Source organism: Poeciliopsis prolifica, unplaced genomic scaffold (assembly GCF_027474105.1).
Source record: "Poeciliopsis prolifica strain line A6 unplaced genomic scaffold, Auburn_PproV2 SCAFFOLD003, whole genome shotgun sequence".
Taxonomy (NCBI): domain Eukaryota; kingdom Metazoa; phylum Chordata; class Actinopteri; order Cyprinodontiformes; family Poeciliidae; genus Poeciliopsis; species Poeciliopsis prolifica.
Genome location: NW_026562378.1, coordinates 11,555,626 through 11,573,995, shown reverse-complemented (window position 1 = coordinate 11,573,995; position 18,370 = coordinate 11,555,626). Strand labels below are relative to the sequence as shown.

The 18,370-nt window shown below is 39.6% G+C and overlaps 2 protein-coding genes across 8 annotated transcripts in view; both read left to right on the top strand.

The window, feature by feature from the left end:
* Positions 1–448: 448 nt before the first annotated feature.
* atf7b (activating transcription factor 7b) lies at positions 449–12,286 on the top strand. Of its 4 annotated transcripts, none has more exons than XM_055026804.1 (12): positions 449–522; positions 2,541–2,601; positions 4,505–4,601; positions 4,704–4,831; positions 4,945–5,070; positions 5,163–5,320; positions 5,415–5,511; positions 5,590–5,709; positions 7,256–7,405; positions 9,154–9,342; positions 9,441–9,546; positions 9,690–12,286. In XM_055026804.1, the coding sequence occupies exons 2-12, from the start codon at positions 2,554–2,556 to the stop codon at positions 9,923–9,925; spliced, it is 1,455 nt and encodes a 484-aa protein (XP_054882779.1). In that variant the 5' UTR covers positions 449–522; positions 2,541–2,553; the 3' UTR covers positions 9,926–12,286. The 4 variants fall into 4 exon arrangements, with proteins under 4 accessions (XP_054882779.1, XP_054882784.1, XP_054882776.1 ...); XM_055026809.1 differs by having other exon boundaries at positions 5,160–5,320; positions 9,169–9,342; XM_055026801.1 differs by having other exon boundaries at positions 5,160–5,320.
* Positions 12,287–13,450: 1,164 nt separating this feature from the next.
* The window catches only part of dip2bb (disco-interacting protein 2 homolog Bb), a 42,823-nt gene continuing 37,903 nt past the window's right edge, over positions 13,451–18,370 (top strand). For all 4 annotated transcript variants that reach the window (XM_055026741.1, XM_055026732.1, XM_055026734.1 and 1 more), the window contains exon 1: positions 13,451–13,723. In XM_055026741.1, coding sequence (XP_054882716.1) covers positions 13,639–13,723 — 85 coding nt within the window. In that variant the 5' untranslated portion in view covers positions 13,451–13,638. The remainder of the gene's footprint in view (positions 13,724–18,370) is intronic.

Below are 18,370 nucleotides of genomic sequence, written 5' to 3'. Positions count from 1 at the left end.
TTGGTTCGTTTATCAATTGTTCACTGGTTTATCAATTAAAAATGATGTACAAATAAAATACTTTCAGTAAGATTTTATGATTTGTTTCTTGAGTGTGTATGTATATTGAATAGGGTTATATTTAAAATGTAAGTCTTTTCGCTTTTTACAAATCTCGAGAAACACCATAATATTCTACCAAATAAACTCCCGGAAATAACTTTAAAAGATTATGTAACCGTTGGAAGTCACGTTTGTCTTCACCAGAAATATTTAGTTTGTTGGTGCTCAATATTGACACGACATTCATAAGCGGTTCATTCAATAATGATATACAAAACTGCAAAGTGGAGCTTTAAAAGCACTTTTTAAACTGAGTGGAAATTACACGTTCCCGACCGAGCAACCCTGTTACGTAACATCGAGCTCGAGTTGTCGCGAGATTTGGCTAATGCAAGTGTCAGAGTGTCAACAACGGACAGGCAGCAGCAGCAGCGCTGTCCGGAGCAGGGAGGGGGAGTGAAGAGGCACTTTAAACGTCCGGTGAGTTTGGACGGATTTCACATCATGTAACACTGCATCTCGCATTAAGCGGAGCTTACTGTTGGTGTTTGTGAAGGATTTTGTATTCTTACTCAGACAGGAGAGTTTATAACCACAGTTAGCATTAGCTTGCTAACGTGTAGTGTAAATTCTTCAAGTGAGCTAATGGAGCTTCGCCTAGCAGTTAGCTTGAACACAGCTAGCTTATGTGTGAGTGTGAAAATATGCGTGTTTTTACAAGTATTTGGCGTGAATTGTTTCTGGTTCTATGACGCTATTTTACATATTCGTTCTAATGTCGCGTTTAGTTTGAATAAAAGTGATAAACGTGGTGAGGACAGGATTAATTGCGGAACATCTATGAGAAAGTCAAAGCAAGCAAAGATTATGCCCTGTATAGCTCAATCTGTCTGCTTTCCGAAACCCGAAGAAATACAGTAAAATCGGTGCTGACCGGTTCGATGGCGAGCTAGAAAAGGTTGCGTGGTAGCTTGCATTGGTTGTGCTGCCTCATCGTTGAACGTTTTGTCCCAAATCATCCTCCAGAGTCCAGAGCAAAACCCTTCAGATAGGCCGATAGTGCTCGGCCTGTGTGTCCCTCCTTCCTAACCAGTTATTAAGGTGACTAGTTCAAGCGGTTACAATCACAGGTGAACTCAGGGGATTTCCCGTGATATCGCAGGTTTTCCTTCTCAACAGGTGCAAGGTTCATTTCCTTACTTTAACCAGATTTGACCTATTGATCTAGACAGCAGCAGCACAGTTCAGATTTACTACTAACAGCAGAGGGAATCACATTAAATCATATATATTCAGGCATAAAGTTATTACAGTGCAAACAGCATTGACCCTTCAAAGCACTGGACTCCACTAGACCCGTTACTAGTATTTGGCACTAGAGTCTTTGTTGCATAGTCACAGTGGATCAGACTAGAACATCCAGAGATGGTCAATTGGATTAAGATCTGGGGAATTGGAGGCCCAGACTCCACCTCAAACCACCCCAGAACTGTCTTGTGCTTTGTGATAGGGTGAATTATTCAGCTGAAATGAAACAGCGATAATAAAATGTAACTTTCAATGACGGTGTGAATATGGTCTTCTGGTAGGTTGTATGTGTTAAGTAACGTCCACATGGACGGTGGTCCAGAATATTTAAAGTTTTTATTGCTTTGTAGTGATTACCCATGTGTTACCTGTGTTAGTGATGCACATGAACACAGCTGAAACCTCCTTCTTCCATTGCTTTAAAGTCTGGTTTAGATTCTCAGTAGACCATTGTTAGTTCTTTAGCTGTCAGGGGTCAACATATGCACTCTGACCACTCTGTAACTATTCAAACCTAATGTATTAGCAGTAAAGTGGGAATTTTGCTGCATATTAGACACTTTTTCCTAAAAGTTAAGCTACAGTAGCTCCTTTGGTGGATTAGACCACTCAACAAGCCCAAGTTCGCTCCCTTTCTTCATCAATAATCACCAGATATGCAGTTTTGGAGATTAACACTGACAAGTCATCACAATTTGGCCCTCAAGCTTTCTCAAATCCTTATGCTTGACAATTTTTTCTGCTTCTAACACAATCAGTTTGAAGACGATATGTTCAGTTACTAACCAGGATACCCCACCCACTAGCAAGTGCCACAATGAAGAAACATGAGGTGATATTTGCTTCACCTTATCAGTGCTGTCTGTCTGGAGACATTTTCACCTTGTTGGACTATGGGCAAGAGTTTTTGCCCATTTTTCATGTACATTCAGAGTTGCTAGAAATTTGAGATTTTTCTTTTAAGATAATCAACATGCCTCTTAAAAAACAAGTTATCAATTTAAATCCTGAAAGTTTGAGAGTGGCTCTATTTTGTTAACTGTTCCTCATTGAAATATTCTCAGACAGTTCAGACCTTGCTTACTCTAAAGTGTACAAAAGACTGCATAGATGAAAAGGGCTTTTGTTAATGGTTTACTCTGAGTGGTCCTAAAAAGCTATTTGCTGTTGTTTCTTGCTGTCCCTTACAGAACGTTGTTTGAGATGGGGGATGATCGACCCTTTGTCTGCACAGCCCCTGGATGTGGGCAGGTAAACTTTTCCAACTCAGCATCCTCGTAAAAAAATATCAATTCCTTGCATTCTAACTTTTAGCTGCAGAAATAACTTTAGTTTCTTCCATTACATGAGCAAAGATTTATAGTCCTTTGACTAGAGAGGCTCTGTGTAAATTCACCCTGTTGTACACCTACACCCATTTCATTTTGCCTCTTCCTTCTAATATTTCATACTGTAAACGCATCATTTCCTACACATGAAGTTAAACAGTTGCATATTGCTTTCTTACAACTTTGTTACATTTATTTCAGTTGCCTCAATTGCTTTCTGGACCTTTTGATTTGACAGATTTGGACCTTTTGACATAAACAGAAAACAAAAAAGGTTTAACTGGAATAGTATGAAGAAACAAAGGGGTGAAATGACCAGTAATAGAAGAGGCTAAAATTCAGAGTGACTTTTGACCAGTTATCATTTTTTATGTAAATAATTATCATCACATCCGTACACACACATGTTCCATTGTTTCTGCTTCCCTGAAGCATTTGCTTGTTGTTGTGGAAGTAAAGCATTAAACTAGACATATAATTCATTTTTCTTTTTTAGCAAATCAGATTTTCTTTCAGAATGAAAATCAAGCTTATGGCTCTATTTACTTAGAGAACCACAAATGAGAATTTTAATTAAAAAATTAGCCATCCCTTTGATTGCTGAAGGTCACTGTCCTCAGTAGAGCTGGCTAAGAGAACTGCCAAAGGCTTTACTTTACAGTGGTCTTTGTAAAATCTCTATTTTATTGAGATTTTACATGATAGACCAACACAAAGTGGTGCATAATTGTGACTATAACACAAGATATGGCCATCTGCCTAAACTGACCGCCCAGGCAAGGAGAGCTTTTGTCAGAGAAGGCATCTAATGTAATTCTGGAGGAGCTGCAGAGATGCACATCTCAGGTGGGAGAATGTGTTTAAAAGACAAATGTTACTTGTGTAATCACAAATGTGTCTTTTCTTTTTGAAGAGTGGCAAAATAGGGCCGCTGTATAAAGATAGCTATAATATGTTCCATTTAAAGTGTGTCACAAAGTAATGCCATTCTCTTGGGAAGATGGAAAGTATGTGACAGAAGGTGCTCTGTTCAGATGAGACTTTTTTTTTTTCTGTATGCAAAATATAAGAAAGTTAAAGTGCCTCTGCATACCACCTTGACCCCACTGTGGAAGGGGCAGCATTGTGCTATGGGTATGATTTATTTTATTGAGGATCTCTGCTGAAACATGAGTCAAATAACCAGATCATTATCAGGGCTTTGTAGAGCTTTATTGCATTCTAAGGAGGCAGTTCAGCCATTTGATTTGATGTGTTGGACTAAGGACATGTCTAAAAGTTTCACGTTACAGGTTTGTCATTTGTTTTATTTTATACAAATCGGAAGCTTCTGTTAATTTGAGTTATAATTTGTTTTATTATACAGTCGCTATACCTCAGTTCAATATTATACGCATTGTTCCTTTTTTACATAAACTAAAAAATGTGTACATAAAATTTGCATATGCTATAAATTAAGGTTAATACAAAAGATATTAATGACGGTCCAGTTCTCAATTTTAAAAACTATAATAATGCTAAAAGATTGAATGTCTCAGTTGACCATAAAACATTGTAAACGGATCATCCCTCCAGAAAACTCACTGCTTTGCAGACTTAAATTGAATTTTGTCATTAAACTACTTGTATATCATGAGCAATAATTAAGCTCACTGCTACCATAGTTTTTCTCAGGAACGTCTACTGTTATTCACCTTTAAATGATCAATAAATAAACAAGCGGATTTACTTCATTCTTTAATTCTTTTCTTTTCTCTTTTTTTTTGATATGTTGGTCTTTTATTTGCTCCCTAGTATCTGTTTTTCTCCTGTTTAATCTGTTGCAGAGATTCACAAACGAAGATCACCTCTCGGTCCATAAACACAAGCATGAAATGACATTAAAATTTGGTCCTGCCAGGACCGATTCTGTCATTATTCAAGGTAGATGCAACCGTTACTTTTTAAAAATGCAGCAGAGGCCATGTGTAATGGTTCTTTCCCCATTGAAGACCTAATGCGGTTTTTATTTTTTGATATTCCCAGACCAGACTCCCACACCCACACGCTTCCTGAAGAACTGTGAGGAGGTCGGTTTGTTTAATGAGCTGGCCGGTTCCTTTGATCAGGAGTTTGGTAAAACACAGGAAGACGATCATAGAACAAAGCACCCTGTGAGTAAGCAGCTTGACTCAGAGGTGTAATATCTGTTTTTTGTTAATTTAGCTGTTGACCTTCTCATTATTCCAGATGATCTGACAGAGTTCATGCGTTTCTGGTCTTTTAGGCTGCACCTTTACAAACACCCTCTGAAGTGAAAGATGAGGACGAGTCGTCCTTACAAGTCGATTCTTCTCCCCCTGACAGTCCAGATTCTTCGTCCAGCATGTCTGAGAACAGCAGGGACTCAAGGGTGAGATGAAGCATGTAATGGATTTGTCACTTAAGTGCTGGATACAAAATCACAGTAATGCATTATTAAATGCATCATCATTTTTCCAGCAGGAGTTTCTCTCTAAGCCTGTGGCGAGCTCCGCTCCTACTCCCACAATTGTTCGTCCAGGTTCTCTCCCCCTTCACCTAACTGGTGACCCGCTACACCCAACTCTGCCTTCTCCAACGTCTGTCATCACACAGGCTCCACCCTCCAACAGACAGCTTGGGTAAATTACATTGTGCTCCCTTGCATTTATTGTCCTTGTGAATAAACTTCTTGAAGCTAAAGTATGTTCTCCTAAAATGTACAAATGTAAATAGATCTCCAACAAGTGCATATCCACTGGTGAGGCACCTTCCTAATGGCCAGACTGTCCCTCTTTTACCCAGTCCTGTTCAGATGACTTCTGTTATTTCTGTGAGTAAAATCTGAGAAAAACTAAACAGAGAGGATGGATGGGAAAGTTATTTTATTTACTTTTTGTTGTCTTGAAAGCTTGCGAGGACAGTGAACACAGTGCCTAACATCCCTGGGATACCAGGACCTCCAATAGGGGGAGCCAGCAGCGGTTCCTCCTCCCCATCTGGATACGGTCTTCACTCTGAGACCAAAATGGTAAGATTTTTTTTTTTTTGGTTATCAAATACACCCCAATGCATAAGAATAGAATTGAAAATTGGTTTTACTTCAGTGGTTTATTTAAAAAAAAATGTAACTCTTAATTTAGATCCTTTGTGCTTGCCCGTTTAAGTGTTTGTCAGTTAATTATGTCAATACAGGTAACAAACCCCCTGATTTACTTTTCAAAGCATTAAGATATGACATAAGTGCTCCAAATAAATTTTAATACAGAAATGTCAACCTACTGAATGTAGGTACATATCCTCCTACTGGAAAACTATATCATAATTCTTAGTAGGAGTCTCAATATAGGGAAGCTCTAAATTTCCCTGGGCTGCACTGACTTTGGACATTATAAAACACATTGAAGCATATTTCCTCAATTCATCACTGAATGTCGAAACCTCACTCTGCACCTAAAGAAACTAGGGTTCTCCAGACTCTTGGACCTTGATTTCCAAATAAAATTCAACATTTACTGTGTTGTGAAACTTTGGACCACAGAGCAACACTCTGGCTCTTTTTCTCCTCAGCCCCGGTAAGACGCTTCTGATGTTGATTCAGGAGTGGTGAACACAAAGAATGCCACAGTTGTAGCTCATGTCTCGGATACGTTTGTGTGTCGGTGTTGCTTCACAATCTTCTCATTGGCTGCAGTTAAAAGCTCCACTTTCCATTACTATGCTTGGATGCAGCACTCTGAGCTTACACGTTCCTTGTGGATCAGGCCAATAGCTGGACAACTGTCAAATCAGCAATCCCCCTTATGACTCTGGAAGCCTTGGCATGGCAACCTTTTTTTTTTATTGGTATTTATTAGCTGTAAGCCATAATCATAAAAATTAACAGAACAAAAAACTGGAAATGATACTAATGTGAGTACTGACTCAATATGGATGATAAGAGTTTCATATTGGCCTATATCAATGATTACAGATTTTTTTTTTGCTTTAAATATTTGAAATACTAACAAACTGGTGATGTGAGATTTCCTGTTTTATCCAGTTTTCACCAGTATTCATTTTTAAGCAATTATGAGGCATAGTGCTGAAACCTTAAACTGTCGCTGTACAAGTTACTCAGGAATTCATTGCTAGGTAAACAAAGAACAAGTGAGTTTGTTGGTGACAGTAACCTTGCTTTGCTAGCTTGGAGATGTTGAGAGGTTAAAGCTTTTCCTCTGCCTACATCCCCCAGGATGCTGTGCGGTCCTGGTTCGGACTTCAGTGAAATCATGGAATATTTCATTGGCCATACTCTGTTCATATTGATCGTGTTTCTATTGCGATATATATGGGAGAGCTCTACTCTCCAGTTTTATTTTTAACAGCTCCATGACTGCTAGGTTCATTGGTCTCTCTAAAATGTGTGTGTGTGCGTAATTGTCCTGTTGGCTGCAGCTCTACATTGCCCTGTCATGGACTGGTGACCAGTCCAGGGTGCACCCCAAACCTCTTCACCCATGACCGCTGGAGACTGGCACCAGAAATGTCTCAGGAGTTTGTCACTTACCTGAAGTGTTCTCTGTGTGTCATTATAGAGGCTTAAGGCAGCTCTGTCTCATCAAGGCCCGGCAGCACAAGATGGAGCAGGTGGCGGATCAGGATCCATCCCTGCTATCCCCCAGCGACAAGAACAGGGCCAGCAGCCCAACCAGAACTCTGATACGCCATCGCCTGCACAACCTCAGGTACAGTAATTAGCTCGTTATACACTAATATATGGCAGAGAAGAAAAAAAAAATATTGATTCACAATAATGCATTCAGTGACACTTTACTCAAACTAATGCAGCTCTAGCATAGCCAGAAGTCCTTATATCTTGATGTTAACACACACAATGAAAACAGAAAAGCAGCGTTTTTTTCTTGCTGTTGCTAAAATAACTCAACATATTGATAGCTACAGTAGTAATGCTATCTGTAACATTTATTTGTATTCTGACTCATATTCCCAATAAAGTAGGCTATCAACTCTCTGAAACAATAAGCAGCTCTAGCTGATATTGCCCAGGTGATATCAGGTGTCAACCACCTGATGTCACAGGCGCTTGACTGCAGCACTTTCTCAGTTCCCACCTGTAGACAGGTGCTAAACAATGTTGGTACTGGTAGCAACTGGGATTTAGTACAGAGTTTTAAATCCCAATTGTCTTAATTAGAGAGATGGGTGCTGTTCCCTTGGTGTCTGAGCCACCACTGTTGGAAGAAGTCCTTTTTAAACAAGGGAAAAGTGTACTGATCAGCTTTTAGCCAGCTGATCAGTAATGTGCAGCTACAGGCACGAGATGGATTGCAAACAGCCAGAAAAACACTCTGACTACTGCAGCACTTTCTCTTCCCTCATTAGACTTGAACTGAGGCACATTTTGAATGCATGTCTTGCTCCAGTGATTTGATTTCCCTTCATTCGGAACCAGACATGCTTTAAACCTGTTTCTTTGAGGCATCCCGCCTTTATGTTTTAGATGCTAAAGTTTAAGCACACCTAGATTCCACTGGTGAGTCATTGAAATGCTTTAGGAAGACATGACAGCAAACCATTGTTGTGATTTATTATCTTGAATTGTGCGTGTTGGAGCCAGAACATCCAAGACAATCAGGACACTGTGCTCCAAGAAACGGGATTGGAAAGTTACTGCTGTAATGAGAAATTTCAACAGTGTTTGCCTTCCCTCCTATTTTGAATTGAGTCACAACTGTAGAATACATCTGCTGTGAGGGACATGCAAACAGAAACAGGACAAATCCACATAAAATATACTTGATACTTGGATATGAATAAATGTAAATTAGATATAAGGTCAAATGAATGGTACTGTATAATGCACATATAATTAGGCAGAATCAAAAGAATATTTGAGCTGCTTGTTCAGTTTAAAAGAAGAGTCAGTTATGACTGTTTTCTGACAGACATTGATCTCATGAAGTTAGTAGACCAAGATCACCATTTGTTCCAATCTAGAGGATTAGATTTACTGAAAATAATAACCTTAGTTATTATTCTACTGTTCATTCATGGACAGTGTTGCAAGGTTGTAATGTCCCTTTTCATTTTCAAAAACAGGTAAATGTGAACGTCCTATGCAAACCAGTGAAATGAAGCTTAGAAGCTGGGTGACTGTGAACATTTCTCTAAGTCCACAAATTCTTATATAGATTTAGTCCTGGACTTTGACTAGGCCATTCTAACTCTCCACTTTATTCCGATCTGAAGCATTTTTTTTTAAATCACACACCACACAGATTTTCATTTGTAAAAAAATCTATGTCTATTTTATAACCTTCCAACGACATAATTATTTGCTACTTGTGTGTCGGTCTTGCACACAAAATCCCAACAAAACATCTTGCAATGTAACATATCAAGAGGTAATGTACAAGTGATCATGCATATGTCTGCAAGTGGCCCACTTTTACCCCCCCTCCTCATTCTCCAGGTGTCCCCTGCTCAGCCAACAGGGGGACGGCGGCGGCGTGCTTCAGAGATGGATCCTGACGAGAGGAGGCAGCGTTTTCTGGAAAGAAACCGGGCGGCCGCTTCTCGCTGCAGACAAAAACGAAAGCTGTGGGTCAACTCCTTGGAGAAGAAGGCAGAAGATCTTGCCAACATGAACATCTCCCTAACAGTAAGCCATCAGCAGGTCCTGTGCTAAACATTTAAACATGCTTTATGACTGGTTTGAGGATGACTGAATGAATGGGGAATATTTTGTGTTGCCATCAGAATGAAGTGACTCTGCTGAGGAATGAGGTGGCACAGCTGAAACAGCTCCTTCTAGCTCACAAAGACTGCCCTGTCACTGTCATGCAGAAGAAGGCAGCTTTCTTAGGTAACCATTCAAGATCATTAACTAACATGTCATCCTGTTTTATCACTCCTTTAGTCAGCTTTCATTCACCATCTCATCCATCTAATGTGTTATTTTTACTCGCTCACCTCTCTAAGGGTGAATGTTGCTCTGTCTGTCTATAGCTGCAGGAGGAGAGGAAGCCTCGAGGGAGGCTCCCACTGAACACATCGGCTCCCCGGCGGCGGTCATTCAGCACGTGCCGTCACCCGCCGCCGTGGCCTCAAGCCCAGGACCCACCATAAATGGACTAAGCGTCCGAGCTGCAGAAGCGGTGGCCATGTCGGTATTAGCCGGCATGGGCTCGGGTCAGCCTGGAGGGGTCGTCATTGCTCCGCAGTCGCAGCCAACCCCGAGATGATGCGCAGGCAGACGGCATCCAGAATGAACTCGAGTGACTTTCAGAGGCCGCACCAGTGCAACGCCTGGTGTGAAGAGGGAACCCACCCTAACTCCGTAGATACCCCCTTTTCCCTCCTCAACATCCTACAGTAATCACACAAAGACAAGGTGTGGTGCCTCCATCAACCCTCCTCCAGCAGGCTCCCTTTTCAGAAACGCTTCATCACGCTGTGTATGTAAATATGAATTACATGTCAAACACTTACTCTGCAGGGTTCGGGGTCAGTAATGACAGAAATGGTTTTAGATCCAGAAGAAAAATATGAAATGGCTTTTTAACCATTTAGTTATTTTATTTCAGCTTGGAAAGCAGCAACAGTCCAACTTCTCCCCACACTGGCTGTGATGAGGTTTGTTCCTTTCCATGCTAACAGTTTTACTGTAATATATCATGATTGTTTTCTTTTTAAATTTGTAAAAAAGAGTTTTGAACATCAGCATTTGTTCATAGAACATTTTTAGTTACATCTAGGAGGAAGCTTATTGAACACGACAATGTTTTTCTCAATAAATGTATCTCTAATGGAGTTATCGACATTAAATTACACCGGATGTGGGTAATATCCATCCATTCTTTTCTATCCAGTTGCTGGGAGGCTGGTGCCTATCCCCAGCTGTCATCTAATAAGAAGCAGATGATCATCAGTCCCTGTTGTTAACATAAATAATTCAAACATACAGAGAAATCAACATGAATAACTCCATAAATTAAGTTGTATGAAAACAAAGTGAAAAACTTAAAAGAATAAGTGCTAAACCTAAAAATTTGCTAAACGTAAAAATTTACTAAACTATATCCAAGTTGGTAAAAAGACTCTCATGGGTTGTGGCAGTTTCAACATTGCACATATCTTCAGTTCTTTCCATTTATGTCAAGTTTTCTGTTTGGAAAGAAAGCTGACTCACTTCAGTGTAATTAAATCTATCAAAAAGAGTATAAATGAAATGAAGCTTAAGCATGCATTTTCTTCAGTAGTGAAGTCTTGTGCTGTGAGTATAATCAGCAAAGAGGCCAGGTTGGTTCATTTTTCCAAAATACATTTGATTTCATAACTAAATATATGGATTAAATTTTGTTGATTTCTTTGTTACCAACATCTGGTGGGAATTTTTATGTCAGTACACCATTTAAAAATATATTTATTGGTAAAAATGTTGCCATGTTTAATACTTATTTTCAGTTGTAGTAAAATCTTTCCAGAGTGCTGTGAATCCATTCTGGAAAGATTTTTTCTTATTGTGTTATTTTATCATCTGTCTTGTACTCTTTTGTTTTATAAATGTTTGTCTTTTTTTCAGTCAGCTCTTTTAATAATGCACTCAATGAAAGTTGGTTGAGTTCACAACAAAACAAATCGTAGATGTGAACACAGTTAATCCTGTGATTGTGTGCGCTTTGTTTTATTAATATGTAAACCCATTTAGAATGGATATCATGATATTAGTCAATTGTATCAACCCCTACTGACTGCATGGATTACTCAAGGCTGAAGAATACCACTATTTGTATGTAGCCCATTATATTCTCACTGTTCTGTATCATCGATCTGTAAATGTGAAAACTGGCCCGGTTCTGTTAGGATTCCATCATTGGCGCCTGAAAACTTTGGGCTATTCGAATACTTTTAATTGATAATCAAAAGTAACAGGTTTTAAACCCTTTACCCAAACATTTCAGTTGAGTAAAGAGTAGTGCAATATATTTTTCTATTGAATATCAATGTTCTTGCTTTGACCGGACGTATGTAGTCCCGCTGCTGACAGGGTTTGCTCTATTTCAGTCAAACGCTACAGTTACGAGGTGACCAAAGGAAATGTGAAGAAGATTATTGTTGAGTGAATGGACTGTTCATCAGTGTACGTGTTAGAGTTACAAACGGTCTGATTGGGAGCTTTATACCATAAAACTAGTGCTATTACATTATGAACCAGATTAATTATACATGCACGGTGCTTCTTTTGACTTTCTTTTGCAGCTTTTTAATATATGACATTGTTCTTCCACGACTATTGACTATCATATTATTTTTTCCCTTGTTGCTGTTTTTATAACATGTTTTGGGCTTCTTGTTTTCTATGGGTATGTTAAGGTGTTCTCCATGTGATTGATTGTATGCACCCTTTTGGTTAGAGATTTTTATTTTTCTCTTGGTGTTCTACTACATTGGGTGGGAAGGGGACATGTCGAAAATATCTGTGTGGAGTAAGCTTGTTCAATTCTCAGGCCTCAAGATGGAAAATAACTTGTGTATAGTCTCAGCTAATTACTAAGTTGTCTTGGACAAACGATGAAATAAATTAATGTATAACAAAAGGTAAATCTGGGTTGTTTTTTTGTTTTGTTTATTTTTTTTACCTCTTAGTGTTGTTTTAAATTATTAAATGCCAAATACTCTATGTATTCAAAATTCAAGATTTTTCCTTTCTTAATGTTAGATTTCTATATTGCAGCTGTATAGCTCTTTATGATCCCACTTTAGGAACAGAATAAAAGAGTCAGCATTATAATACACTCAAAAGCGCTATCTCAGCTTATCAGAATTGTAACATCTTATTAGTCTGGTAACATGAAGAGACCTCAAAAAGAAATTTAAATCCTTGATGTTCCCAGATGGAGAATATTCTACAAGTAGACATTTCCAGGTTTGGTTGTCCAAGCAATTTCACTTTGAGAGCAGTCTGCAAGATGCTAAAAAACAAATCCTCAAATGTCATCACTGAACCCACAGCAAGCTCTTCCCACTGTTGATATAAAAGCAGATTCATCTAAAATATGCAGGGCAGAGGTAGTTTAGGTCCAGGGTTGCCAACCACGGCACAAGGTATCTTAAATTTTCTTCAGGTAGAAAAAAAGTGGATATCTTTTGTTAAATGTGTAAGATAAAAAAACATTTGGTGTTCAGGTGTAAATAAAATGGGTTTTTTTCCAGAGAAATAAAAATTAGGTACTTATTTATTGTGTTGTTTTATCATTTATTGTAATAAATTTCATATAAGAATTTTGATTTAATGTTCAATTCAAAATACATACCAATTCAAAATGTTTAAAATCCCCCTATACTGTGTTTTATTATTGAGATTGTTATTTTTACTGTCTCATTTTTACTAATGAGTGCCAATAAATATCAATATATGTAAAATTATTATAATAGAGTTACTGAGTGCAGATTAGACAAAAATTGCATCATAAATGAATATGTTTTCAAGAGTGTTTGTATTTGTAGAGCCATGCAGGCGACAGGATATGGGAAAAAAATAAATAGTTATTATCGTCACTATTATATTTACAAGAGTCTCAAACTGTTGTGATGAAAATTTAAGCCCATGTTTGAGTGCCATTTTCCACCTGGGGTGAGTCAGGTGAGGTGGAAGGAGCTTGTTTCACTTCCAGCCGCTAACAGCAGAGGGCGCACCGAGTCCACTTCCTGCTTCCACAGGGTCCCATCGTCCCGGGTCACGTGACTAACGGACTCCTCTCCACCGACTTGTTCCCATCTCCCGCAGTCATGGCGGTGTCGGGGAGTCGTGGAGATGGAGTAAACAGCACCGCTACCACGTCTTGATTGTGTTCCCCCCCACCCCCAGCTCCCTCTTACAGCCTCCCGCCGGGATAGTCACCTGCTGCCCTTCGAGCTCATCGGATCCACCCCGCTGGCTGCGGAGCCTCCGAGGATGACCGACCGCGGCGTTGATCTGTCGGCTCTGCCGAAAGAGGTCAGGGACCAGCTGGCGGAGCTGGACCTGGAGCTGTCCGAAGGTAGGCTGGACGTTCCTGCAGCGGGTTCGGGAGCTTTACGTGCTGCAGGTTTGGTGGAGATTTGTTAGCAGATTTTGTGTTCCTTCGGGGACTGACAGGGTCTCTGTATCAGCTGGTTGAGTCCCAGCTACTGCAGTGGGTCGAGTCACGAACACAGCAGAATATAAACACACACTGGCCCCCTTTTAAAACATCTAATCCCGGCCATTTGTACTGCTACACGCAGGGATTATCATTTATACTTTGTTTTTGTTACATGTTTTAATTTTTTATTTATGAGACATCTGCAGTGAATTCTTGTTTTTAATCCGCATTATCATCCTGTAGTTAGTCCATATTGGTGAAATGAGCATCCATCCACTCCTGTTGTTGAATGTGGGTCAGGTTTGTCATTCCAGAGGCCCTGTGCATGAGGATCAGTGGATAGTGATGGTGCTGTGGCCCATCCAGCATCCATCTCTGCTGCTCTCAAAGCTTTAACTCTGATCTGCAGCACGCAATGAAGGTTCATTTGCTTAAAAAAAATAAAAAAATAAAAAATCACTGTAGGGATAGCGAATATGGATCTGGATGTTATGCAAGTCTCCTGGTCACGCTGTGAATCACTAGGCAGAAACTTGATTTGTGTCGTGCAGTTCTCTGGTGCCTGGAGGAGGATGAGTAATGTTATGCTTCACATAGAGCCAAACAAGAAGAGGTATGTGCCACTAATGATGTCTTAGCTGCAACACAGAGCCTCATGTATACATTTACCTGTCCTGTCTGTTGGAGCACAGGTGAAACTTGAGACAGAAACCATGCTTGTCATTTTGTTGATAGGTTGCGAAAACCACAAGCTCTTTCTGTAAAAACATCTCTTAATAGTTCTGGTAATCTCCTAAAGTATAGGCTATATTTTTTTGGTGTTTGACTGGTGTGAAAAATTATTTTTCCCTTTCAAACATTCTTCTGTTTTCACCTTCTTGTCTCACTTGGATGTTTTGCACCATCATAAGGTTTTAGTATCAGACAATAGTATCATAATGCTGCCTGAAAAAGCTACTTTTCTTCAATAGATCTGAATCAGGTGATTAGCAGGACTCTAGAGAACTAGACTGCATACTGAGGAGGTCATCCTTTTGATTCAGGTACTTCGGACCAGGGACACACCTGAAAGTTACAGGACACTGGACCCCAACCCCTGGAATTCTGATTCCAGTTGTATGATTCCTTCTCATCATTTGCTGACTTTGGTATTCTTCAGTTTTGGGTTATTTCATTCCCTCCTTACTTTCTATGATCTTTCTTTAAGCACTTAATGTGCAATAAAGCCTTGAATTTCTCCCAGGCATGGGCAGCGCAAAAGCAACATCTCTGGACACGATTCTGGCATTGACTGACCTGTAAGTGTCTCGGTCACATCTTGAAGAGAAGAGTCCATTTCAGATCTATTTCCATGACCTACTGACTTTGTGCCAAACCTTTGCATAAGACAGTAAGCCACAACCCATGAGAAAGTGAGCAAATCGGCCGTCCCTCTTACGACACATTTGTAAAATAATATCTAAAAGATAAATGGCATGTACTTGTATAGTTCTTTATGAAGGCCACAACGACTGACACTGACAAAGTGGGGGTTCCACCAGTTACAAGATAAACTCCAACCTCCTAAGCTACAGTCACCCTATTTACAGGTGCACTTTTGAGATGGGCCACCACCACTTCTTGGAGCTGATCGTGACTCTGTACCTTGAGGGGTCTTTAAGGTCTTCACCTCTCTTGTGTTCATTGATCTATTTGGGATCAGTCTCTGTGTAGTTCTTTCTCACTAGTGGACCAGCAGTTTCTCATCTTGTTTCGAACACTCATTTGGATCCTCTTTAGTTTTAAAGGGTACATGAAAGAGATAGTTGTCCCTTCATCATAAACTTTGCAGGTGGTAACAGAGTGCCGCGTGACTCAACTGATCATATGCATTCAAAATCAGGCATGGATTATCCCTGTCTAAGCCACCACTACCAAAATCAGTAAGGAATCCATCTTTCTCATAACTACATTGTTGTATATTTTGTCTGGCCTTCACTAAGTCCAACAAATCAAAAACCACTCTCAAAATTAATCTTAAAAAGGAAGAAGTTTGGAATTGGAAGAACGTGGTATGTATTTAAATAAGTGTAGGTCAATCCCAGACCATCACTCTACCACCACTGTGTTTGACTGTAGATATGATTTGTTCTGAAATGTTGTGTTGGAAATATGTAGTATTTATCTTGTAAGTTCATGAGGAGGATATTTCCCCCAAAAGAACATTGCCTACATGTTTCTGGCAAATGGGAAATGGTCTACTTGTGTTCAGCTGTGCTTTTGCATGCCATGTTTTCCCATGTCTCTTTGTTATTGTCAGATCATAAACACTAAACCCAAGTGAGGCATGTAGTTCTTTAGATGCAGTTCTGGAGTCTTTGTGGGTCCCTGGATGTGTGGTTGATGCTCTTTTGGGAGTAGTATTTGTAGGTCGACCTCTCCTTGGGAGTAGTATTTGTAGGTCGACCTCTCCTGGGAAGGTTCACAACAGTTCAGTGTTTTTTCCACTGTTGGATAATGGCTCTCATTGTGGGTCACTGGAGTTGAAAAGCCTTAGAAATGGGTTTCTAATCCTTTCCAGAATGAAAGATGTCAGTGACCCTTTCGCATCTATTCTTGATTTTCTTTAGATCTGTGTCTAAATGGCATTTTGCGTTTTAGATCTTTGGGCCAACCTCATGTTGTCAGACAGGTTCTGTCGGTCCTCGGAGCGGAGGCCTGACAGAAAAATGTTATACTTCATTTATTATTTTATGATTTAACAAGCGGGATGATTACTTTTTCGCATAGTGCGAGGTAAATTTGTGTTGCTTTACTCCCTTATTAGATGGAATCACCACAGTTCTTTATTTATTCACTTTGTCTTTGATATTAAAATTAGTTCAATAATTTAAATGTTTTTTTTAAGTGAAAATGCTATTATTTTCAAACTAGTTATCAAAGTGAATACATTTCTTGGATTCAGTGTCAAGTCAAAGTTTCTTGGACAGCTCCACAGCTAACAGTATATTCAGACTGTTGTCTGTTTTAGTCTTTTAAGTGAAGCTGTGTGGTAAGGTGACACCTCATATCCCTCTGTAAGAGCCTCAGTCCGTCTCGGAGGGCCGCGCTGTCGTTTGAAACATTAGATCAAATGTGATGAAAAGCTCCTGCTTTCCAGATGCTTCTTCTTTTTCTTCTTCTGTATCTACTCTTTCCCGCGTCCTTGCCGTCTGTCCAACGTCCACTCGGGCTGTAAACGGCTGACGGCAGCAAGGCGAGAAGCAGCTGGACACCCAGCGAGCCTGAAACTTTTGTCGTGGATATCTTTTACATGGCGACAATTCCCCTCATTGTTGCCCCCCCTGGATGGGATTCCCCCTAGCAACAAGCGTAGGAAAATGTGCATCAGCATCTTTTATGTCCTGTCTGAAAACACATAGGGCCGCAGTGTGATGTGCATTTGCTTCTGTGCATGTTAGTGGCAATAGTCGCAGCTAGGAGAGGAAACAGAGCAACTCCACCTACTTTAACTTCCATGACTGGAAGGACACAAAGAAAACCTTTGACGGGGTAAAGGTCTTAGTGACTGAGCTGGGCTGGAATGTAGAGCACTAAACCATCACAGTTTAAGCTGCTCTGAACGAGGGTACAAGTGTCCAGTGCTTATTCTCTGCACTGTGGGGATTATGTGTTTGACCAGGTTGTTGTTTTTCACACGGCTGGACTCATGTAGCTATTTAAGCTCCGTTTAGAAGGTCTTCATGCAATGGGGCATCCGCCACAAGGCAGTGACTTCACATGCGTCTCCTAGAGCGTCTTAATAACAAACCTCATTGTTTTTTTTGTATTTATTTTTTTATGTTATCGAGCTACCGAAAGTGGTTCATAATATATATGGTTTCCATGTGCTTTCTTGTTTTTTTTGTTGTTGTTTTTACATTTCAGTTGAGTTTAAGATCTGCATACCTCCACTAAGTTTTCTTTTTTATTTTTTTGCTTCAATTAGGGGATGAATCTACTAGCTTTCCACAGCTATAGACTAAAGTTTCTTTTTTTTTAAACCATGTTTAATTGTTTAAATTTTCCTTGGACCAAAGACACAATATTATAAAACAAAGACAATACAAAGAAACATACAACAGTAGTGAGAACAGCTATCACCAAATACATTGAGACTCTTTAAAAGCCATTACTATTAGATTTTATGTAGTCTGAAAGTATGATCTTAAAAGTGCTCATTCGTCACACAAATAAATTCGATTTCTAATAATAAAATATTTAAATAAAATGCTGATCAATCATCATTAAATATATCTTATAAAAACAAATGAGCAACAACAGATCCGCAATGTAAATAAATTACATGTTGGGCAATTCTCTGTGAAGTGGCTGAGAAACTTTTGATTTAATCAACGTACATATTCTCAATTCAATTTAGGTCTGGACTTTGACTAGGCCACCTTGATCCAAACCATTGCATCATAGCACTGCCGAGATGTTTGGGGGGTTTTTGTCTTGCAGAAAGGTGAACCTCCTCCGCAGTATAAAGTATTTGGTAAGTTCCAGAATTGGGCAAGAGAAAGCTAATGTAGCGCAATATTA

Bases quoted from the DNA above. Each gene is read 5' to 3' on its own strand.
- atf7b (XM_055026801.1), top strand. From the start codon at position 2,554: ATGGGGGATGATCGACCCTTTGTCTGCACAGCCCCTGGATGTGGGCAG. The intron at 5,710-7,255 runs GTAAGATTTTTT...GTGTCATTATAG, and splicing joins TTCACTCTGAGACCAAAATG to AGGCTTAAGGCAGCTCTGTC. The intron at 9,547-9,689 runs GTAACCATTCAA...GTCTGTCTATAG, and splicing joins GAAGAAGGCAGCTTTCTTAG to CTGCAGGAGGAGAGGAAGCC.